Source organism: Lepidochelys olivacea (genome assembly GCF_965140295.1).
Source record: "Lepidochelys olivacea isolate rLepOli2 genome assembly, chromosome: 2".
NCBI lineage: Eukaryota > Metazoa > Chordata > Testudines > Cheloniidae > Lepidochelys > Lepidochelys olivacea.
In genome coordinates, this window is record NC_140412.1 from 192,515,537 (window position 1) to 192,541,158 (window position 25,622).

General features: G+C 41.0%; 1 protein-coding gene across 7 annotated transcripts in view; it reads right to left on the reverse strand.

Annotated features, from left to right (window-relative positions):
* NEK11 (NIMA related kinase 11) overlaps positions 1-25,622 on the reverse strand; it is a 170,319-nt gene that overhangs the window by 41,372 nt on the left and 103,325 nt on the right. For 6 of the 7 annotated variants that reach the window (XM_084620358.1, XM_084620356.1, XM_084620360.1 and 3 more), the window contains exons 13-14: positions 9,001-9,143; positions 1,820-1,880 (exon numbers count right to left, since the gene is read on the reverse strand). In XM_084620358.1, the coding sequence (XP_084476484.1) occupies positions 1,820-1,880; positions 9,001-9,143 (204 nt within the window). The remainder of the gene's footprint in view (positions 1-1,819; positions 1,881-9,000; positions 9,144-25,622) is intronic. The other variant, XM_084620359.1, reaches the window with a different exon arrangement.

Here is a 25,622-nt window from a genome sequence, read left to right on the forward strand (position 1 = left end):
TATTTGAAGATCTTAAGAGCAGAGCTGTTTCTAGGCATAAGCAGACTAAGCAATTGCTTAGGGCCCTGACCAGCTCAATGGGGTCCCCTATTTGCTTTTTTAAGCATGTGTTGTGCGGGGGTAGCCCCTCAAAATATTCCTGCTGATGGCTCCAAATGGGCTAGCGCTGCCTCTGCTTAAGAGAATACATTTTTTAATACCCTTACTGGACATTGAGCAAATAACGATAAAATAGACGTTAACAGATTTCTCTTTCATCATTATCACTTATATTTGTTTAAAATAGATCACACAAATCTAGTTATTACCACTGCCTGGAGAACGGTGTTAACCTTCAAGACAGAACTTGTCAGACATATTTCAACAACTTAAAAGTTCATTACTCAGATCTATTAGGAGCAGAAATAAAAATGTATCTATCCTGTGTTCTTTAGGACAAGCAACAGTGCCAGTCTCAACCTAATATTCTTCCCTCGTTTAAACTTTACTTTTAACTTCTAAGAAATTGAAAATTCATAACTAGGATTTGAAAGAGAGACTTTGGAGCTAAAATCTTGCAACCTTAGGAATCAATTGTTATTACATATCTGCCAAGAGTGACACAGTCTATTAAAGAAAATATTGTTTTCGTTCCAACCCTGGGTGAATTAAAAAAAAAACAAAAACGAACTTTAATTGCCTTTTCTATCATTATAATATGTGCTCATATCTACAGAATTCTAGTAAAGATTATAAAAATAAATCCTTTCACATGATATAAAGCAAATTACCACATTTTGTCTTAGTCAATTTTTGATTGGACATAGCCCCACTTACTTTATTTTAAGCACAATTAGCATAAGCTATACTGCACTACATGTTAGCTATACTGCACTTTTCATCTGCACTTTTCATCTGAAAATTGTGAAGTTCTTTACAAGGATAAGTCTTATTATCCCCATTTTACAGAAGCAGAATGCGAGACACACAGATAAAGTGACTTGCCCAAGTTCTCACAGCAAGTCAATGGCAGAGCCAGAAATAGAACACTAGCCTCTAGACTCCCAGATCTGTATCTTATTCACTTGACAATGCTGAGATCACTGATGAGGGAGGAGGAATGGAAGAAAATATCCAATCACAAGTAATGTCATGAAGCTCATAAATACTGTAACTTGAAACATGTTATTTTTCTTTTTCTTGCAGTCACAAATACACAAATGCAGTATTTTTCATCTGGGCAATCTCTTTCTCTCTCTCATATCTTGTAATAAATTGCTAATTAGCTTTAGCAGACTAGAGTTGGTCCATTCTAAAAATAAATTTTAAAACAGGGTTTTATCCCTAAAGCACCAAAATCTTTTCTCCACTCTAGGAAAATGAGAGCAATAAGACACTTCAGACTTTTTAATGCCTAACAACTTTCACTTTACAACTGAACTCCATGGTCACTCTCCTTTTGGCCTAAGTGAAAACAACCTGCTTCTTTACATATGGCCGGTTTAAAGATTTTTTTTTTCTTTGGAGGAGAAAGTCTTCCGATATCTAGTTTTCAAAAATTTTTTCTTATGTACACCACCAGTATATGCTTCAGTTTACTATCCATAACGCTTTCTGTCCATTTCACAACATGATAGCAAAACAATGTCATCTTTATGTGCAGTTGCATTTGATGCTTTGTGGAGTTGACAAAAGAGGCAATTTTAAAGAAGGTCACTTTTTATAAAATCACCTTAAAGCAGTTGGATTGAAAAGGGAGTGAGCTGAGTGCAGACCATAAAGACTGCAGAAGACTTTAGTAAATATTACTATTTGTTCTGGAGACGAGACATCATCTCACCTAGAGAGCTGTTATTCAGGACGTTCTCCAAATACCTGACCATTGCCTTGACATCACTGTCCTGGATGTGGAAGAATGAGAAAGAATATTAAAATTAGAACATTAGAATGTTTAACATTCTACACTAAGAGTGTGATCCTGAAAACACTTACTGTCAAGGAGTTTCCTACTCTGAGCAATCCTACTGACATCAACACTGGAACTCCAAATTGTAAAAAAATATAGACAATTTTCTACTTTTTTTGCTCCCAAGTGTCAAGTTTCGGGTGACATTAGAGAATGATTTTCTGACGTTAGTTGCCTTACAGAACTGCAAACATGTACAACAAATATGCAGGATGCTTTATAGCATTTGTGTTGCTGTTTAGTATCACTTGCAATCTCAGCAAAAACATCAGCATTTAACATTAATTAGTCCTGAGATATCTAAAGTAATATCATGCTGAGCAGGGGAAAATGAGAGCACCTTAATGATTCCAAAGTTTCCAAGGCCTGTGGCAGATGCCATAAGGAATTAATACCTCATGTTTTACCTGTCTACATCTCATAGAAAAAATATTATAATTTGTAGCTGCAATTATGAATTGGGGATTTTTTACTTTAAGAAAAAAGATTATAGCTTTTTAAATTTGAAGCACTAGATAAACAGACCAGAGTTTTCTGCAATTATGGCCCCGATTCCTCCAAGAATTATTCATGCACTTTGGTGAAGATAAGCTGAAGTCCTGAATGTAAAGGACATAGCAGGGCGTGTTTCAGTGAGAAATTAACATTTTCTTCTGAAGTCAAGAGGTAAACTCTAAGTGCAATTTTCAAGACAGGTTACAGTATGCTATTTAAAAGTGTGGCATTTTCGTACTATTTAAAGCTACAGGACAAAACCCTGGTCCCATTAAAGTCAATGGCAAAACTTTGCTAGGACCGGGATTTCATCCACAATATTTTAAAACTGTATATCAATGATTCTAAAATTTAAATTTAAATCAGTGTCCCGTGTAAGAAATAAATTATAGTATTGTGTAAAACAAACTATACTAGCCACATGGAATTACCTTCAAACTTTAAGACTGGCATGCTATTTTAAGTTTCAACATCTTACTAAACTGTCCATTCTAGGCTCCTGTAGGGGGGGGGAATGGCTGTTGTACACAAACTGCTTTTGGTACTCTACTAAGTATTTCAAATACTAGCAGATGGCTAATAGCCATGCTTCACTGACTACTTGCCAAGTTAAACTGGCAATCTTTAGCTGGTTAATGCTTGTTTGTGCTCAAGTGAGAGCTTTTAGGATTAAGCAGGATTTAATTTTTTATGGCCTTAAGCTGTTTAATGCTCTTATATCTGAAACAGACTGATATTTTAAAGTTAGATTTGTAGGGCATTAAATGGTATCTGTGTTAGCAAAGAAACTGAGGATTCAGTGGTGGTTGAACTATCCTTTCACCTGGGTAGTCCCTCACATGAGGGTTGAGACAGATTGACTAGATACTGTGGGGAAATCTGCAATACTGCTGCCAACGCTGTATCTGTTCTGTATGTAAATAAGTGTGTCAAACCAGCACTTCTCACCAGTAACAAACTTATGACTTTCCTACGTGGAGTTTTAGTGTACTGCAAGCCAGAGTATGACTCTAGAGCGTACTAGCTTGCCATGCACTAACTCATTGCATGGACTCTCCTACAGCACACAAAATTTCATAGGTACGGAACTTGTGGTTCGGAACTTTGAGGTACGGAACTTGTCATGTGTGATAGCAGGATCCACACAACAAGTTAGTGTGCAGCAGGCTAAAGCGCTGTAGATTCACACCATGGCTGCTGCATACTCCCTTGCCATGTAGACAAGGCCTTACTTTTTAAAAAAAGGGAGACGAGAAGGGGGGGAGAGAATAAAATTTCTGCTCTGCTGTGGGGATTCAGAGGTCTATTTCAGCTGTTTACAGACAAGCTTGCTGTAAACCCTTTGACAGTCTGCCAGCACCCAGGACCTACCAAGTCTGGTTTACTGCCATATGGAAACATACTGTATGGGGTTTTATATGCAGAACAAAATGAGGTTTGTTGCTGTATCTCGAAGAGACATGTTGAGTCCAGTTCTCACTGGGACACATCAGCACAGCTCTGAGGAAGTCTGTGGACCTATGCTGATTTACACCAGCTGAAGGTCTGGCTCTAGAGTCTGAGGAGACATCTAGAGGAAACATCCAGGTTGGTAGCTGAATTCTGACAGTCGTTCCTACTGTGTCTGGCAGCAATATACGTAAGATGAAGGCAATATATTAAGTTTTGATCCCATTCCTGGCCCAGGTAGGAAGCATGGCTTCATTGGGGTGGAACCTCCCTTGGTTAAGAAATGAACCGTTATGGAGAAAAGAGCCTTTTGCATGTAAGTTGAGGTTATATTGCTTTTCAGCAGAAACTTTGTATTTTGCTAAAAGTTTTTGTGTTGCATTATTGATCATTTTGCTTTGCCCACCATCCCTTCTTTATACATTTGGTGTGTCCCGAAGCTACTAAGATGAAATGATTTTCCAAATTATTGCTAACCCTTGGTTAAAGCATATAATTGATATACTAAAGCACCAGTACAGTATCCTGTGTGTACAGTAGCCTAATGGAGTAACAAACAAACAAAAAAACACTTTGCTAGCAAGAGTTAATATGGAAAGGTGAGTTTCAGTGAAGTCCAGATCGCGCACCCCACCCCTCCTCAATAAAAAAAAAGATGCTCTCAACATAAAACCTACATAATCAGAACCCTCCAATCCCCAAAATGTTCAGGCCTGGAAATGAACAGGTTATGGGTATCCAGACAGTTCCCCACTACTATATACTTCTTCATTGCTCAGGATGACTGCAGGCATATGGTGAGAGGAGAAAAGTGACAGTTTTAAACTACCCAAACCCCAAAACACTAAGATGCCTTTTCAACCGCAGTTTAAGGAGCTGCTTTGAAATCATTTTCTGCTGTCAAAGTTAAAAAGGGAAGTGTTTAATATTCTTAATGGGCTTAAATTCACTCATCTGGGATCAGGGAGGTATCAATGACGAGTGAGCTCTTTTTAAAAAAAGGAAATGAGGTTCTAAAAAAAATTTAACACACAAGGAATATATTCAAAATTGCAGGGGAAAGTGTTTATAACTGTCTCCTTGTTTTCTTTGTCTACTAGGAACTACTGGAAGGATACAGTGCCCAACTGTATCCCCACAAATCGAGTTTTTATATAATTGTGTATTTCCAGTAGCACCAACAGTGAAAAGAAGTTCCCAAGGAATGGACACTCTAAAGACAGACAGATCAATGGCTGGGTAAGGAGCTAGGCACGACCTATATGAGATTATGTTAACTATTCCCAAATGGATCCTCTAGCATGTCATTATCAGGTAGCACATTTTCTGTAGACCTCACAACAGATCTTCAAGAGAGACTTAGGGTAAGTCAACACAGGGATTAAAAAACCCCCACAGTTGGCCTGGGTCAGTTGACTCAAGCTCACATGGCTCAGGGTCTGGGGCTGAAAAATTGCTGTGTAGATATTTGGCTCAGGCTGGAGTCCAAGCTCTAAGACACAGTGAGGGTGGAAGGCCCCAGAGCTTGGGCTCCAATCTGAGCCTGAATGGATCCACAGTAATTTTTAGCCCTGGACCCTGAACCCTGCAATATGTGGTGGTACCATTGGTCTTTTACCCCTGTGTAGACGTACCCTTTGGAGCTATGTCTTCCTTGCAAAAATGGTGTGTTTTTAAAATCCTGGTGAATCAAAGGTACTGTAGTTTTTGCCTCAATGTAGGTAGTCAAGGTCAATCTTAATTAGCTGAGTGCAGGGGAGAGGTAATACGGTTGATTTCAGTTAGCTACACTGAAGTAAAAAACTACCTGTGTCTTGTCTCCACTCAGATTTTACATCAAGAGAGTTACCTCAATGTAAAAAATATATATACCTATTTTGCTGAGAAGGCAAAGCCCTAAATGAGGAGCAGTAAGGGGCTTTGCAAATGAACATGGAAGGGCTCTTCCATGCATAGAAGCTATCCTGGACGAATGCATAGACAAGTTAAATGTAAAAATAAAGAATCGTATTCTAACAGCAACAGTCTATGCCAAGGCATGCATTAGGAATCTAATGGAGCACTTCTTGGGTTGACAACAGCACAGTCTGCCAACACCCATAGTCTACCAAGTCTGGTTTATTGGCATATTAAAACATACTGCAAAGGTTTGTATATGCAGAACAAAGTCAAGTTTGTTATTGTATCTCATATGTTGAGTCCAGTTCTCACTGGTGTAATTCAGCACAGCTCTGATGAAGCTCACAGAGGTATAGCAATTTACACCAGCTGCTGACCTGGCTCTGGAGTCTAAGCCACCATTCAAAATAGGAAGCTAATGTATAGAATTAACTAGACTTTTGCCTTACCAAATCATTGCAGATAAGTCCTATATTAGCATTAGCACCAAAAGCAAGCATAAGAAGCAAGACCTAAGGTCCCTTCCAACCCTGATATTCTATTCGATCAACTGAAATGGAGTGTGTCCATTATTGCTTCAGCTAAATTAAAGCCAACATGGAACTTTTATTGAACAGCAACATTTTTTGCTGATGATTTTTAAAGAAAGTTTTCAGATTCCCCTGCTATTTGTCCTTGTTAGCTCTCATGCAATTAGAAAAATCAGTGTTCCTTGAACAAATACATGTATAAGATCATCAGGGAGCCAGAAGCCTGGAAAAGTAACTGTCAGATTCATTAAAGGTTAAATCTTCCCTCTCCCCTGCACAAAAAAGCTGAGTAAACTGGCTTTGGGCAGGAGAATTAAGCAGAGGTTTGGGACACTGAACCCATCCCAAATGGCAGCCAAGATGCAGAGCTCCTCTGCATACCCTACTCCCTTAGGTGAAATGGAGTTATGCCCCATGCATGTAATCAAGGATTTATTGAACAGGCCACTACCCGGTGAAGTACAATGCCACTACTGCTACTATGAAGGTAAACTTCTTACAGAATGAAGGCTCTGTAGGAGTTCACAGGTAACACAGTACAACACATTTAAAAACACACATCCAAACCACTTCACTGATGGTTGTATTTTTTCAGGTTATTTCAAAGAAGGAAGGGTATGAACGATATATCAAAAGGGCTTCACTCCACATTAAGGGTCCAATTGTACTCCCATGGAAATCAATGGGAGTTTTGCCATTAAAATCAGTGGGAGCAGAAGCAGTCCCTGAAATTTACCAGGAAGGCAGATTCTACCAAAAAAAAATTTTAGTTTTACTCCTATTGGGTGTGACCCAAAGTCCAGTGAAGTCAATAGAAAGACTCCCATTAACCTCAGTGGGCTTTGGATCAGGCCCAGTTCCCAATTCTTCACTTGTAAAATGGAAAATTTAAAATTCAGCATTTTCCCCCCCTGAAAAGTGAAAGTTTGATTGTATTAACAATATTCTGAAACGGGATCAGCCTCTGCCACAACAAGGATGCTGGTATAGGGGGGGGGAAACCAAAGGAAAAAAGAAGTTACTTCTTTGACAGAGGCAGTGCTAAAAAAGTGGATATTACAGGGTGTGCTCTCCTCTCATTATGCACACGCATCTTTCCATAATGTGAACAGAATCTGTGTGTGTGCCCTGTAGGGGCAAACAAATAGGCATATGTAGATGGAGGGGTCAGAATCTGACAAGGGGTGTCAATTCAACATTTCTCCGAAGCGCCAATACTTGCTCTTGTCATTGACTTTTGAATCACCAAGGAATGACTAAATGTCACTCTGCCTACATCGGACCTGCCAATACCCAATTTACTCTGCATCATGAAGAACTCTATTTATACCTGCTGTCTTTTGTTAATTCTAAGGAGCAGTCTTCATGTTCAAAACCACTATTGACTGACACTTTATGCTAGAACTCTCTGACATCGTGGATGAAAGTCAAATGAAAACACAGCGTAGCGCTAAGAAGAAAAATACAGTAAGGGCTATGAAAGTGAGCAATAGTATATTTTTGGGAGTACATTATGATGGATTTTTTCAAGCAACTGAGTGGCTTATGCACCACTGTTAGATTCAGTCTACATAGCCCCTGCAGACTACAGATCCTGAACAATCATATCAAAAGCATTCCCTGACATATTCCACTGATTTTTGATTGACTAATTATTACTTTGTAAGATCACTGCCCGGCAGCTTTAACAGGATACACATACTGCTTCTGAATGTTCATACATCTGCAGTAAAAACAATGTGGGAAGGAGCTTCATTTCTTTGAAAGGACATATCTATCTGATCAAGGGCTGTTTTCACAGTCTTAAGACTATTTTGATTTCCAGTAAGTTTTTTTAAGACAATTTCTTGTTTAAAACTTTCTCTGCAGGAAAACACAATTGAAAACCTATCACCTTCTTTTGTGTTTAATTTGAATGGTACCTTGGTTTCTGTTTAATACTTGGACATTCCAGTCCAGATCAGAAGTAAAACTGTTTTGTACATTTTAAACCCAAGTTTAACTGATGGCATAGATTCCTGATTCCCTAACACAGTGTTAGAAAGGCAGTTATTTCCCTACTAAATAGCAAGCAACCTTATTTGTGTCTTAAGAAGGAAAACTACAGTTTGGGGCAATCATCGAGTTAGAAGTTATTTATAATTTGTTTATCAGTAGCAGTATGTTTGGTTCCATAAAAAATGTAAAAAGTCACAGTCCCATCAAGAGCTTGCAATTGAAATTAAAAACAGATACTATAATTCAAATGCATACAACACATAGGTTGAAGGTCTAGTATAAAATTTTCAAAAGCTCTTAAGAGACTCAGGAAGCTAAAACTCACTTTCAGAAGTGACTTAGGCATTTAGGAGTCTACAGCCCATTCACTTTCAATGAGACTTGGGCTCCTAAGTGCCCATGACATTTTTGAAAATTTTATTCTCAGACTCCTAAGTCCCGAAGACACCTTTGGAAATTTTACCCCTAATGTTGAAGTGATGCAAGAGTTTCTCACTCACTCTCTCCCTCATTTCCCCCCTGTCCCCCCCCCCCCCCAAATGATTTCAAGAGGCACCAAACACCCATAGTTCTCAAAGTCAGTAACCTTTCAGGATTAGAAACTTTGGTATTTTACTATTTGCTATTTTAACTGGAAAAATTAGCACCTGCACATATGCTTTTTACACAAAAAAGCATGTATACCTGTTGATTTGTTTTAGAGACAGTCTGTGATACTTCCATATTCTCCTCCTCCTCACTCTGCTCCTCCTCTTCACTTGTTTCTGAACAAGAATCAAACACATCATTATAATATTCTTCTGCGATTTCTGGATCTTCAGGGATCTCTGGAATGGAGTAAGAGTTTGTAGTTAGATAAATTCTTTTAAATCTCCATTCCAGGGTCTTGTTTTAAGTCCTGTTGTGAATCAATGCAAATTAAACATCAATAAATGCTAGTCTAGACACTCCACAAATGTTTGTGTCTTGAAATATGTTTGCTATGTGTAGATGAGCATTTACAGCCCTATAAAGGCTTCTCTACACGACGTGACAAAGCGCTCTAGAGGGGTGTGATCTGTAAAGCACTCTAACTCTCCCACGGAGACCCTGCTGGCATGCTCTAAAAGGTACCTAGGTTAATGCAAACTAGGTACCTTTTACAGCATGCTGGCAGGGGTTACATGGGGCAGTTAGAGCGCTTTACAAATCACAACCCTTTAGAGCACTTTGCCGTGCTGTGTTGACAAGCCCTTAGTGTACTTGAATTACCAGTAATTGGAAATGATCTGGAGTTAAAACAGGTCCAAAAATGGTAATCCAGACAGATCTGAAAGGGATGCAGAAGCAGGAGTAGGATTTGGGTATGGCATGACGCCAGCCCTTTGATAATTTTGGGGTCTCAGCAATTCAGTGTTAAAAATCCACTTAGGTAAAGTGAAAATGGGATAAATTATCACTCAGGGGATGGGAAAGCAGAACAGTTTTCCATTACAAGAGCAGATACATAATAGTACCAGGACTGATTGAAGAGCTTTCTTTTTAAAGAACAATAAGCAAAAAAAAAGAACTCTACACATTCCAAGAATTAGTTAATATATAACATAGTTCAAGTGAATTCATGTGTGCGCACACATGCATGTAATATAAATGAACTTAATACAATTATGAACCCCTTATTGAAAGGAGGAGTCTCTGCTCACCCCACCCAGACAAAATAATATATCTTCAATTTTTTTTCCTTTTTATCATAAGGAGTGAGTATATTCCACATTTTAGATAGTTTTTTTAAGTGCAGTGCGGCTCTCACTATTTGTTTAGAAAGACAATTTGAAGCAGGTCAATGCAATAACTGAATAATAATTATTTTGTTGGTAAAGTTCTTTTTTCTTGGAGGTCCACACACTGAAAAATTAAATACCACTTCAACATTCTTCTTTAGAAAGTGGGGAGAATTAAAAAACCCCTCAAATAAACTGTGGCAATGAAGCATGCTGCTATTGTGCTGCCTGCATAAATGTTGCAAGACTGAAAAACCCAAGTGGAGCTGTGTCAGCATTTGGATGCAAATCAAATATATAAAACAAGAAAATATATACTAGGGATGGAAAGTAGTATTAGAGATATTTTAGCTGGGAAGCTTCCTTCAGCTTGTGCATCAGACAAAATGTAGCTTTAACCTTGATGCTCCTTCTTATGACCTTTAGGCAGCTTTTTTCAAATCAAAATGACAACTCTTCAATGGCCTCTCTTATTTTCAGATCCTTACTTAAACCATCCAAATGGAACAGTTTAAAAACACATTGATCATTTTTAATGAATTGTGGTTAAAGTTTATTTTATGTCAGTGTAGTACCACTTAGAGTAACCCTGTTTACATTCCATCAAAAAGTTACTCCTTTAGAAGAGATTAGACTGACCAAGAAATATAGACTTGCAGATGGAAATCAGCATAGCCACAATGACGTTACAGTAATTTACAGTTAAGCATCTTGGCCCTTTCTAGCTTCAAATATCAATTTATTGTTATGACATTGAATGACAGTAGGATACCAAAAATTTTCCTTTAAAATACTGTACGCAGAGAAATAGCCCTTCTCAGGAGCAGCTGTGGAATACTATGATAATAATTCAGTGCGGGCAGCCTAGTATTAGAGGAAAGGACTAGAAATTAGCCTTCCTGGATTATATTTCTCTGCTATAGTGTTAATTGCCGTTTGGCACTGGCTAGAAGCCAGGTATACTAGTGCACTAATTCTAGATCTGCCACGGACTTGTGCTTCCCTAGGACAAGTCACTTCACGTCCCTGTGACTCAACTTCCTCATCTGGAAAATGTGGCTATTACTAGCTATGTTGTTCCCATGAAGGCTGTACTTCAGCAAAGCACCTCCTTCAAGTGAAACACGTTTAAATGCTTTGCTGAATAAGGATGGTTTGAGTAATCGAGACCTTAAAAATATTTTAAAAAACCCCAATATTTACCAAGTGTCACCCAGGCTATCTTGAGATGCTACAGAATTTTCCTACATTTACAATAACTGCGGGATCTCAGATGCTGTGACAGAGAAAATTGAGTTTTAAGAGCAACCACAGTGCCTCATGGAGACACTGAGAGACTTAATGTTCGTAAATGTTTGAGCGAAAGTGAAAGTAGTTCTGAATAATTAACAATACCTTACATTTCTCTTTATTACTACTGAAATACTAAAAGGTGGACCAAAAACAAAAAAAAAAATCAACTCAAAAACATTTAGGGTTGTGCAATGAATGCTGTAATTTTATCAAATTAAACCGTAAGTCGGGCCCTACCAAATTCACTGTCCATTTTGGTCAAATTCAGTGTCATAGGATTTTAAAAATAGTTAATTTCATGATTCCAGCTATTTAAATGTGAAATTTCACAGTGTTTTAATTGTAGGAGTCCTGACTCAAAGGGGAGTCAGTGGGGGGGGGGGTCACAAGGTTATTGTAGGCGGGTTGCGGTATTGCTACCCTTACTTCTGCACTGCTGCTGGCAGCGGCCCTGCCTTCAGAGCTGGGCAATGGTGAGCGGCGGCTGCTGGCCGGGAGCCCAGTTCTGAAGGCAGAGCTGCTGCCAGCAGCAGCGCAGAAGGAAGGATGGGATGGTGCGGCCATCCTTACTTCTGCGCTGCTGCCTGCAGAACTGGGCCCTCAGTCAGCAGCCGCCACTCTCCGGCTGCCCAGCTCTGAGGGCAGCAGTGCAGAAGTAAGGGCGGCATGGGATGGTGTTGCCACCCTAACTTCTGTGCTGCTACTGGCAGGGCGCTGCCTTCCAAGCTGGGTGCCCAGCCAACAGCCGCTGCTTTCTGGCCAAACAGTTCTGAAGGCAGTGGAGAAGTAAGGGTGGCAATGCTGTAACCCACCTAAAATAACCTTGTGACCCCCCCACAACTCCCTTTTGGGTCAGGACCCCCAATTTGAGAAACCCTGGTCTCCCCCTGTGAAATCTGTATAGTATAGAGTAAAAGCACGCAAGAGACCAGATTTCACAGGCAGAAACCAGATTTCACAGTCCATGATGTGTTTTTCATAGTCGTGAATTTGGTAGGGCCCTAACTATAAATTAACTCATTTTGCAAAAAGATAAACTTTGCAGAAAACAGAGAATGTAAAAACTTGTATGACTTTGTTTGCCAAATTGCTAAGCGCCTTCTCTAGGTAGTATGATCCCCTTGTGACAACAGCAGTTTCCTTCAGTGAGGTAAAAAACACTCCTTGATTAATAGATTTAATTTTCTCTTACCCTGAAGCCAGGCTTATAACTAATGTATTAATATTGCATTCAGAAGCTCCCATGCATTTAAGAGCCAATGGGTGAGTTCATTTATATATTTAAAAAAAAAATCTATGGTGGCTGTGCCCTACCATAGGACTGTAACTAGTAGATGCACATCTGTAATGGACAGTAAAAAGAATGTAATCTTGTTGTCAGCAGGTTTTTTTTAGGGAGCCTCTATTAACATAAAGAAGCAGTTAGAGCCTGGGACAGGATGTCAGAAGACCTGCTGAGAATTCTTCTTCTCCAAGACACTTTCTCACTGTGATCATCTTAGGCTAGTCACTTCGGCTTAGTTTCTCAAGGGTATTTTGGGACCTAACTCTCATTGAAAACAATGGGAGTTAGGCAGCTAAATACCATTGAGGAGCTGGGCCTTAACCTCTCTGTGCCTCAGTTTACCAATCTTCACAAAATACAGTGAGATCCTTATCTGCAAGCTGCTATAGATTATCAAAAACCTCACCAGGATCAAAGGAAAACAACTCTCCCATCACCCCAGATCTGAAAATATTCATTACAAAACATGGCACTTTTTCCATGTCTATGAATGAAAACCTTGGGGAAACTGAACAACATTTGAAACTTGCCTACAGACAGCCCTGCAACCTGAAGCAAATACTCACCAACAACCACATACCACACAACAGAACCACTAACCCAGGAACTTATCCTTGCAACAAAGCCCGTTGCCAATTGTGCCCACATATCTATTCAGGGGACACCATCACAGGGCCTAATAACATCAGCCACACTATCAGAGGCTCGTTCACCTGCACATCCACCAATGTGATATATGCCATCATGTGCCAGCAATGCCCCTCTGCCATGTACATTGGTCAAACTGGACAGTCTCTACGTAAAAGAATAAATGGACACAAATCAGATGTCAAGAATTATAACATTCATAAACCAGTCGGAGAACACTTCAATCTCTCTGGTCACGCAATCACAGACATGAAGGTCGCTATCTTACAACAAAAAAACTTCAAATCCAGACTCCAGCGAGAAACTGCTGAATTGGAATTCATTTGCAAATTGGATACTATTAATTTAGGCTTAAATAGAGACTGGGAGTGGCTAAGTCATTATGCAAGGTAGCCTATTTCCTCTTGTTTTTTCCTACTCCCCCCCCCCCAGATGTTCTGGTTTAACTTGGATTTAAACTTGGAGAGTGGTCAGTTTGGATGAGCTATTACCAGCAGGAGAGTGAGTTTGTGTGTGTATGGGGGTGGGGGGGATGTGAGAAAACCTGGATTTGTGCAGGAAATAGCCCAACTTGATTATCATGCACATTGTGTAAAGAGTTGTCACTTTGGATGGGCTATCACCAGCAGGAGAGTGAATTTGTGTGGGGGGGTGGAGGGTGAGAAAACCTGGATTTGTGCTGGAAATGGCCCACCTGATGATCACTTTAGATAAGCTATTACCAGCAGGACAGTGGGGTGGGAGGAGGTATTGTTTCATATTCTCTGTGTATATATAAAGTCTGCTGCAGTTTCCACGGTATGCATCCGATGAAGTGAGCTGTAGCTCACGAAAGCTCATGCTCAAATAAATTGGTTAGTCTCTAAGGTGCCACAAGTACTCCTTTTCTTTTTGCGAATACAGACTAACACGGCTGTTACTCTGAAACATTTAGGATACAATTCTCAAAACCTGGCCTCCATTTATGTGCATGCGACTTTGTGCATACAAGTTTTGCACATTAGTGTGAGCACACGTTTTGTGGACTATCACTTGCGCACTCACATGGTTGAACTTATGCATATAAACACATTTGTGTTCTCTTTGCATCCATAAATGGGTCCTAGGACATGTAAATTCTACATGACCGCACAAGTGATAATGCACACTAACAAAGGATAGGGTGAGGCACCTTTGAGAACATGGCCCTTAAAAAGTATCACATCGTATACCCCTCATTGCCTCGCAATGCCTCTGAAACACAGGAACAAGCTAGAATCTCCCTCACAGGTCATGCTCTGATCTTAAATTGGAAATGAACCTTGCAGCACTGGAGGGGAGATTCTCACCCCACTGCGCTCTCTATATGCCACCATGTCATTGTTGCTGTATAGGGCCATAACAGCCCCCAAGGAACCAGAGAAGCATTTCCCTGGCGCAGGTCCTATATAGGGTCACTGTAGATAGCCCTATGCTGCCCCTCCATTGCAAGCCCTGCTGCGGCAGGCGTACTGGAGGTAGAGCCAGGGACAAGAGGAGTGTCTCTACAGTGCATACCACTGTGGTGATTCTAGATTGCTCCAGGCTACAGAGCAGTCCACAAGTAGCAGCAGGAGGCTGCCATGTATTACAGCCTTTCACTGAGCACCTTTTGGCCCTTAGAGCAGCTCAGAATCAGGCAAAAAGTGACTTTCAGATCGGAAGCTGAGAGCTTCTCATGCAATTTAAATCTGTGGCATGATGTACTCCTGATCCTTTGCCTAAGGAAAGAAAATCAATGTCTTAATGATTTGTAAACAAGGAAACGAAATGGTGTAGAGAATGACCCAAACTGTGGTATGCTATTCTCAGTCATCACAAGCATGAAAAAAATATACAAGATGTTCAGCACATGAAGGCACATTTCAAAGGATCACGTTGAGAGAGTATAACCACCTGTAAAAATGGGGTTTGTCATTTTTCCCCCATGGAAAGTTAAGCTTAATTGCACATGCAATATCAGGCATATCACAGTTTCCTTCTGGGGTTATCACTTCCATGTTGTGTCCAACCCCCAGATGGAGTAAAGGCTTGTGAACGGTACGAGGGTAAATCCCAGATATCCAAAATTTGTTTGGTCACCAGTTTTTAAAATTGGTATAACAGTTTTTAATCCAACATTTGGATTTTGAGATCATGGATCTCTCCAGGAATCTTTATAAAAATCAGGGTTTGTGTGTTGCTCCATAAACCAAGTATCTACCATTATCCATATATATAAATATGCACACAATTATCTGTTTGAGCACATGAATGCATATCCACCCCCCACCCCACCCCACCCCCCCAAGCACCTGCAGTATATTTACTCTTCCTTCTACATGCAAAATACCTGTGGCAGTGAGACTCCAAGCCCAGGTCTACAGGCTTGGCCTTGTGCTAGAAATAGCAGCATAGATATTCCTGTTTGGGCTCTAAAACCCAGTGAGGTGGGTGGGTCTCAGAGCCTGAGCAGGTCCATCTACACTGCTATTTTTAACACCGTAGTGTGAGCCCCATGAGCCTGAGTCTGTAGACACAGGGCTTGGGGTGGTTTTTTTTTTTTTTTTTTTTTTTGCAGTTTAGGCCACTGAGAGGTGCTATGTACATAAAGTTCCCATTGACTTCAAGAGAGCAATATATCTTATGAGGCTGTGCAACAGCATCCCACAGGGAAGAAAGAGGTGGAAGCCCCATTGCTTGGAACTTTTAATGCTAGACTGGAAAAAACACTCAAAAACACTAGCAAATATATAGTGGGGACAAAGAAAGGTGTATTGGCAAGGAAATGAACTAGATGATCCAATGGGTTTTTTCTATCCCTCATTTCTAGGACGGAGAACAAAAACAATAGCAAATCACAGACAGAATTCCATAGTAACACAAGGATCAGGAATACAAAAAAAGAATAGGTGTTTTTTACTTGGGTATACAGAATTAACAGCAGGAAAGAGCTTTCGTTTATCTACAGTGGGCTTTGTTTAGTGCTGATTTACCTCCTGTGCAGTGCCTCTTAAGTTAATGGAGTTGCATGGAGTGTAAGTCAGAATGGAATTTAGAACCACACAGTTTGGTGTCCTAGCAAGAATGTCTCTGCAGATGAGAACCTATCTGAAATAACTGAGCTCACGTAACATTTTGCTCTAAAATGAGTCAGAGCTTTTTGGAGTTTTCTTATGACTCACAGTTATAGTTATTTTGTTCAAAATATTTCTAGTGAAAAATAGCTTTATCATCAATATGGAAAATCTCCGTGAGAAATGGCCATGTTAGACGTGCCTTTTTTCAAACAAAAAAAAAACAAAAAAAACCCAGAATTTCAGCTGAAGCAATTTTGTTTTGTTTTGTTTGGGGCAACAAAAGGCAAACAAAAATTGATTTTCTGATAAAATCCCAAAACCTTCTGCAGAAAAATGGCAACAAAAATGGAAATGATGGTTTTCATCACCATTTGGTGGGGGCGAACCAAATAATTTCCTGACCGGCTCTATTCAGAGTGGGCATTGAAAAGCCAGAAATAGTGAGGCAGCAGTGGTATGGATGAGTGTGTGGCTGCCGTTCAAGATCAGCTCGAAGGTCCTATAGCCTCATAATCTCCCATATGAGTTCTGAATATTCAGAAATGCTTGTGAGGATGGTGCTGGGGGGAGAAACAACAGTATAAGGTTGAAGATGAAGATAACAGAGGAGACTCAGTAAAAGTCTTTGGAAACCATTTCCTTTATGCATGAGGAGATCCAATTATTTCAAAGGTTGCCCTATAACGTGCGTAGTGTCCTGCAGAAAACACAGCAAGTGCTGTACATCTCATTAAAGGAAAACTGACCACAAAACTATATTAAAAGTTATGCTTAGTCCTGGGGTTATTTTCAACTTTTTGATCAGTCAGAGAAAACTTTTAAATACCTTTGTATGACTATTGTAAATAGCAGAGACTACCTGCTACTATCAGTCTCAGTTTGATGACAGTGAGTGTGAAGGAGGAAGTCTTTATGTATCAAATAACTAGCTGCTATTTTGGGAAGGCAGTTACCTCCTCCCCAGATTCCATTCAAATGTGCCATTTTCAAGCAGTAAATAAGGGATATCTTCTAGGATCTGTTGCACGAGTTCCCCAAACTTGGTTCATGGCTTGTTCATGGTAAGCCCCTGGTGGGCCATGAGATGCTTTATTTACCTGAGCGTCCGCAGGTACAGCCGCTCACAGCTCCCAGTGGCCGCGGTTTGCCGTTCCTGGCCAATGGGAGCTGCGGGAAGCAGCACAGACAGGGCCACCACTTCCCGCAGCTCCCATTGGCTGGGAACAATGAACCGTGGCCACTGGGAGCTGTGAGCGGCCATACCTGCAGACACCACTCAGGTAAACAAAGCGTCTCATGGCCTACCAGGGGCTTACCCTGAACAAGCCATGAACCAAGTTTGGGAACCCCTGGTCTATTGGAACAGTAGCAGTCACATAGAATGGATCAGATTCACACATAATGTAAGCAGCTATATCACCCATGAAAGTCTGGATGTAAAATATTAACATGTAATGTAAACTTAGTTTAGATGTAAACAGGGATGTAAGTTACATGTTGGATGTATGCTGATCAGAAAATAAGTGATTGAAGAATACCTCAGGGATTAACAGAAAAGATCCCCACTTAAGAACATAAGACCTCCATATTGGGTCAGACCAATAGTCCATCTAACCCAGTATCCTGTCTTCCAACAGTGGCCAGTCCAGATGCTTCAGAAGGAAAGAACAGAACAGTGCAATTTCAGTGATCCATCCTGTCACCCACTCCCAGAGCACAAGGTTTCATCCAGTATCATCTTGGCTCATAACCACTGATGGACCTATCCTCCATTAACTTATCTAGTTCTTTTTTGAACCCAGTTATATTTTTGGCCTTCACAATGTCCTTTGGCAATGAGTTCCATGGTAGATTGTGCATTGAACTTCCTTTTGTTTGTTTTCAATCTGCTGCTTATTAATTTCACTGGGTGACCCCTAATTTTTGTGTTATGAGAAGGAATAAATAACACTTCCTTATTCACTTTCTCCACACCATTCATGACCTCTATCATATCCCCTCCCTTTTCTCCACACCATGTGACCTCTATCATACCCTCCCCCTTAGTCATCTCTTTTCCAAGATGAAAAGTCCCAGGATTTTTAAATCTTCTTCTCATAGGGAAGCTGTTCCATATCCCTAATTATTTTTGTTGCCTTTCACTGAACTTTTTCCAATTCTAATTTATCTTTTTTTATAGAAACCAGAACTGTATGCAGTAGTCAAGGTGTGGGCATACCATGGCTATATAATAAGAAAATATCATTATGTTACTATCTATCCCTTTACTAATGGTCCTAACATTCTGTTAGCTTTTTTCACTGCCACTGCACAGTTAGCAGATGTTTTCAGAGAACGATCCACAATGACTCCAACATCTCTTTCTTTAGTGGTAACAGCTAATTTAGACCCCATCATTTCATATGTATAGTTGGCATTATGTTTTCCGACATGCATTACTTTGAATTTATCCACGCTGAATTTCATCTGCCATTTTGTTGCCCAGTCACCCAATATAACAGGGTCCCTGAAGGGCCCTCCTGGCTCCTGCTGGGGTGAGAAAGTCACACAGAGACCTTTTGTTGCAGTACTCACCTGGCGCTTTTATTTACATGCTGTGCTTCCACCACCTTTCCACCATACACGTAGTCCTTTTCTTACAGTTCACCAGTAGGGGGGAGAGGGGAGCCCAGTGCGTGCGTTCTCTCACCTCCTTTCCTCTACTGCAGCTTCCCTCTTTCCAGCTCCTCCTCCTGGCTTCCTTCCTCTGGGGCTTTTATCCAGCCCCAGCCTGATGAGGCAGCAGCTGTTCCAGCTTCCCCAGTCAGGGCCAGGTGATCTACCCAGCTCCTTAATTGGAGCTGGAATGACAGAGGGTGGGTTAAGCAGTTTTCTGCTCAGCACTCTGTCACACCCAGTTTTCTGAGACCCCTTTGTAACTCTTCCCAGTCTGCTTTGGACTTAACTGTCTTAAGTAGTTTTGTAGTGTCTGCAAATTTTGCCACCTCACTGTTTATACCTTTTTCCAGATCATTTATGAATATGTTGAACAGCACTAGCCCCAGTACAGATCCCTGAGGGACACTGCTATTTACCTCTCTCCATTCTGAAAACTGACCATTTATTCCTGCCCTTTGTTTCCTATCTTTTAACTTTAAATTAGCCATGTCAACTTCAGAGATGAAAAACAGTGTAAAAATTACATACCTAGGAGACTTAATGGGAGGGCATAGAAAAATAAACTAAGCTAAAATAGTCGCTTTTCTTGTTACCTCCTCAAATCCCACATGCTTGGGTATTTATAGTGTACCTATTTTTCACTTGCACTGAAACCCAAATTGGTGGAAGTTGCCACTTACATTTGTTTTCTGAGCAGCTTTAACTTATTTAGTTACTGAGTCTGACTGTTTACATCACCACCAGATTTGGCACAGCTACTCTGAAGTACAGTTTTAATCTGAAAACTGAGTGAGTAAATCCTGCACTGGGGAGTTCCGTATTTAGTGTCTATCAACAGCTTCCTAATCACATGTGCTCTGTTTATAAGTCAATGGCTGACGTGGTTTTTTTGGTTGGTGGTTGGTTGGGTTTCGGCTCATCTCTGTAAAATGCAATGAAAAGTTATACTGCTATGTAAAGTATTTAACAATACATGCTTCTGTGAGGAACAAGTAGGCTCAGAAAGTATGGGGCACTAGACTGCCACACAAATGCCCCGGCCCTCAGTAATGCCCCAAGATCTGTAGAATTTTCCATTGGTTATCTACCAGATAAAGGGCCACAGCCACACTCCACATGCATCCTCCTGACTATAAAAATTACACTCATTCCATTGTGACAGAGACACCATCCGACCTAGAAATAGGTTCTTTAGTCCACTGGAGAGTAGGCCAATGGGATAGAACATATGTTTGTTGTCCTGACAGTCTGTAATACTTTATCAGACCTAACTGGCATGACCAGGTGGGCCTGATTTTCCTCTCATTCACACTAGAGTACCTCCACTGAAGACAAGAGAGCTACACCACTCTTGAACTTGGTTAAGAAAGAGAAGAGTTAGGCCCCATGCACAGAATTACAGAATGGATTGTATTTCTGCCCCTCCTTAAATGCTGTATAGCCTTATCCGATGAAGTGAGCTTATGCTCAAATAAATTGGTTAGTCTCTAAGGTGCCACAAGTCCTACCTTTCTTTTCTCTCAAGAGAATAGGTGGAGAGAAGATGAGAAGTTACACCAAAGCATTTATCAAAGGATTTGCATCTCATTTGGGTCACTGGAATGATGAAAAACTGCTGTTCCTTCAGTCTCTGCAGCTTTGATATTTTAATGATTGACTTACATGAATAAGGTGCTGTAAATACAATTATCCACATCCAATTATCCAGAAAAAAAGATAGGGTTTTATGCATAAATGCAGTACTTAACACACACTGTAGACAGTAAACACAGCCACATATTTTAAGTAAAGTTGCATTGTTTTTATAACAATTACAATATTATCATTATGTTATTATATTGGCTTTTTAATAGTTTCATTCCTCTTATATCTAGTGAAGTTTTTCAGAAGCTGGGAATGGATGACAAGGGATGGATCACTTGATTACCTGTTCTGTTCATTCCCTATGCGGCACCTGGCACTGGCCACTGTTGGAAGACGGGACACTGGGCTAGATGGACCTTTGGTCTGACCCAGTATGGCCATTCTTATGTTTATATTCCAAGTTCATTTGCATATAATATTCTCAATGGACCAAACTGATCCTTACTGTAATGCTACTAAAACCCACAGAGAAGGATGAATTTGGCCTCTATTGATTTCATTCTTTTCTTCCTCTTCAGTAATAGTTTAATTACATTACACAGAACTAGCTAATCAAAATGTTGTGCCCCATTTGCCCACCCCAAGATTAGCTTTTGGACATAGTTATTTTAAAGTGTGGCTCTGCTCTGAAAAGTGACTGTGTTTTAAACTACCATCTAGCTCAACAGAGCTGCTCCTTGGGAGGAATTCATCCCTACACCAGTGCTGAACCCAGTGTAGGGGCAGCATGTGTTTCCTCTACAATGGGGCTGCAGAAGCTGGCCCCAAGCTGGCCCCCCGTGCAAGTTAGGTTTTTACATGACAAGGGAATATCTGGGGTGTAGCAACATCCAGGCCACGACCCATCCTGCCCTTATGGCTGGGGCTCCTGCAGTGGGTGGCACAGAGTAGAAACTGTAATGTAACCTTAACTATGGAATCACAAGGACATATCCATACTGTAGTCTTTATGGTTATGAGGATACTATGCTAATCACACAGAGGTGTGCTTAACAATTAATTATTATAACGATTATTCTATTATAGTTTATATCCAGAGTCAAGAAGCAAATTGTGATATTTTCTAAAGCCATTTGATATTTGTGACTATCTCTGAGATCACATCTTGGGTAATTACTTTTAGTATGCGGTTCCCTAATATGCATGCAGCCATAACTCAGATGGTGTATGCTCACAACGGAGGCCCTTTAAAAATGTGGCCTAAAATGTTTAAGTCTTTGCTCCTCTCTTTCAGTTAGGTACAACATATTTAAAAATTATCCAACAAGGCTTATGAAAAACTAGAGTGAAAAATTTAACCATTAACTACATTTGCTTTGTAGGTGTGAGAATTTCTTATTTAGATTCAGTTGAAACTTTATCCACTTGAAATTCAAAGCAATACATCCAAACCTTACAATTAGCAATGGAAATATAGAAATAATGTATGCAATTATTGTAATGTACTTTGCTATTTTGGAATTATAATGAAATCAGGGGGTTGCCAGATGTAATATATTGCAACATATTTATTAAGTTAATGAATTTAAAATATTATAATCAGTGGAGTATACAAAAATAAAAAGGGAATAGATTACAAAACAGAGAAACTAGGTGAATGGAGCTGACTGATGGACAAAGGTGAGAGATGAAAACTTTGTAACAATTGAAAAGTGATTAGAACAAAAGAAAACCGCTAATGCCAAGATCCTCAATAGATCTTCTGAGAGTTTATGGTGAGAAGCAAGGATAGATTCTGCACTTTAAGTGTTTTTTACATTGGATGTAGAGGAATACTGAGTAGGAGTAGAGAGGGTATGTTACCTCTTTATTTGAAACTGGTGTGGCAGTTACTGCAATATCGCATCCAGCCCTGGTACCCTCAATTCAAGAAAGATGTGTTAGGAACTGGGATGTAGGCAGTCTGGCTCGATAAAGAGAGCCAGAGTCAAAATCTGAAGTTGAACCAAGGATCAGAGCCAGAGTCAGAGCTAATGATCAGGAGTGACGGTAAGGACAGGAACGAGAGATAAGACAAAGATCAGACATAGAGTAGGAGCAAGGCAGGAACTAGGAGCAGAACAGAAGCAGAGCAGGAACCGGGAACAGTTGGACGCAGAACACAATGAGCAAATGTCCAATGCAACAGAGTCTTCACAATTACTTGGACAATCCATGTGGGTCATTTCCTGATTTAAGCATTGAGTGTGAGCCAATCAGATGCCCTAGTCCTTTGGCATCCTGATAGGACTTCCTGTGGGACCGGATCTTCCAAGATTAATGAGGTGTTGCTTTGTCTCCCTTTGTCATGACAGGGGAGTGTTGGAGATCTATGCCCCCTGCAGCCGTGGGTGCTAGACCTGTCAAAACTGAGGCCTTTCACTCTTTCACTTTCATTACACCACCATCTTCTTCAGGCACACTCCCTTCTGGGGTAGCACTGGGCCTGTCACCTTGGGATGATCCTGGTGAAACTTTTCCATTCTGCTGGTGCTCCAAACATGGGGTTGGAGACTGGGAGTTGGCAGGTTGCAGGCAGACCTTTTGACAATATTTGGAAGAAAAATCTTCTCCCGCCAGAAAATAACAGGGTCATGCTGCAGCAGCCAAGTAATGCCAAGAATTAGGGGAAAGTGCAGTGAATGGATTGCATTTAGTTGCACGACCTCCTAGTGGTTGATCTCTAAAGGAACAGTTTCTTGGGTCACTGGACCTGAAGATCAGAGGGACTCATCAATAGTTTCTACAAAATCTGGTGTGCCCTTGGGCTGGAAGGGGATGTGCAAGGCTCATGCTACCTCAACACTGATAGCATTGTCTATGGCCCTGGAGTTGATCAGAGCCCATTGGAGGGGGATGGACGTAGCTAGATCAAGGATGTTTATTTATATTGGAACTTGGAGATGTGGAGAAGCCCTTTTGGTCTCAGTTAATTTGTGGGTGGCCCATCAAGAGGCAGTACTGGGGTGGGGAAAATTAACGGTACCCAAGCCAGTTACTCTTACCATGCCTAGGCCTGTTTGTTTCCCAGCAGCTTTCTGATCAAACAGGAGGTGAGGGCATGTCTGGAAGCCCTGCAGTAGAAACACAAATTCTAGTGACATCATCATTCTCTTTATTCCGGGGTCAGGCAGTGGCTTAGGTCAGTCTCCATTGACTCAGGTGTTGGTAGGCGGGGCTTTGGTTCCATGTGCGGTTGCAATGGTGGACCAAAGCTTTTCTTCTCCTTTCTCCCTCATAATCGGATGTCTATGTGGTGAGCTAGGCTGATGAAAGAATTCAGTTGGGAGAGGCTCTCGATGTGCGCCAACTTGTCCTTCACCTCTTCACTCAAGCCCCACTGGAACTGATGTAACTGGGCCATATCATTCCATTCCACATCTGCCGCCAGTTGCCAATAGTGAGTGGCATATGTGGTGGTAGGCCTATCATAGAGTCTTAGGATTGGAAGGCAACTCAAGAGGTCTTCGAGTCCAGTCCCCTACACTCAAGGCAGGACTAAGTATTATCTCTAGACCATCCCTGACAGGCGTTTGTCTAACCTGCTCTTAAAAATCTCCAATGATGGAGATTCCAAAACCTTCCTAGGAAATTTATCACAATGCTTAACCACCTGGGCAGTTAGGACGTTCTTCCTAATGTCCACCCTAAATGTCCCTTCCTGCAATTTAAACCCACTGCTTCTTGTCCTATCCTTAATGTTAAGGAGAACAATTTTTCTCCCTCATCCGTAACAACCTTTTATGTACTTGAAAACTATTATCATGTCCCCTCTAAGTTTTCTCTTCTCCAGATTTAACAAACCCAATTTTTTCAATCTTCCTTAATGGGTCACGTTTTCTGAACTTGTAATCATCTTTGCTGCTCTTTTCTGGACTTTCTCCAATTTTCCAGAACTGGGCACAATACTCCATCTGAGGCCTAATACTCCAGCTGAGGCGTGCAGTAGAACTGAAGAATTACTTCTCGTGTCTTACTTACAACACTCCTGCTAATACATCCCAGAATGATGTTTGCTTTTTTTCTGCAACTGTTACACTGTTCACTCATATTTAACTTGTGATCCACTATGATCCTCAGATCCCTTTCGCAGTACTCCTTCCTAGGCAGTTTTGTATGTGTGCAACTGATTGGTCCTTCCTAAGCGGAGTATTTCACATTTGTCCTTATTGAATTTCATCCTATCTACTTCAGTTCTCCAGTTTGTCCTGATCATTTTGAATTACAATCCTATGCTCCAAAGCACTTACAACCCCTCCCAGCTTGGTATCGTCTGCAAACTTTATAAGTGTACTCTCTATGCCATTACAGTAACTCCTCACTTAACTTTGTAGTTATGTTCCTGAAAAATGCTAATCCAATTTCCCCATAAGAATTAATAGGGGGGTTAGGTTCCAGGGAATTTTTTTTTTTGCCACACAAAAGGCATTATATACATTTTAAACAAGCAATTTAATACAGGTTTAGGTTTTAAATAATTTTAAACAAGCAATTTAATGCAGTAACTCCCCACTTAATGTCCTCTGACTTAACCTCCACCCCTTCTCCCAATACCCCTCCCTTAACCCGCCTCTTCTCCCCCCCCCACTCCACCTCCTCCCCCTTTACTCCGCGCCCTTGCTCCTCCCCTCCCCCAGCCTCCTGCCTGCGGCAATCAGCTGGTTTGCAGAGTTCAGGAGGCTGTGGGGAGGAGCGAGGACGCGGCGCGCAGCCTCCCACCTCCTTCCACTGCCTCCTGCCCACGGCAATCAGCTGGTTTGTGGCATTCAGGAGGCTGTGGGGAGGAGAGAGAATGTGAGGCGCAGCCTCTCCCCTCGCTCCCCTGCCTCCTGCCCCCGGCCTTCTGAACGCCACAAGACAGCTGACTGCCGCGGGCAGGAGGAGGGGGGAGCAGGGGAAAGGTGCTGATCCACGGGGTCCACCGGCGGGTGGGAGGTGCTGGGGGTTTGGCATAGGGGAACT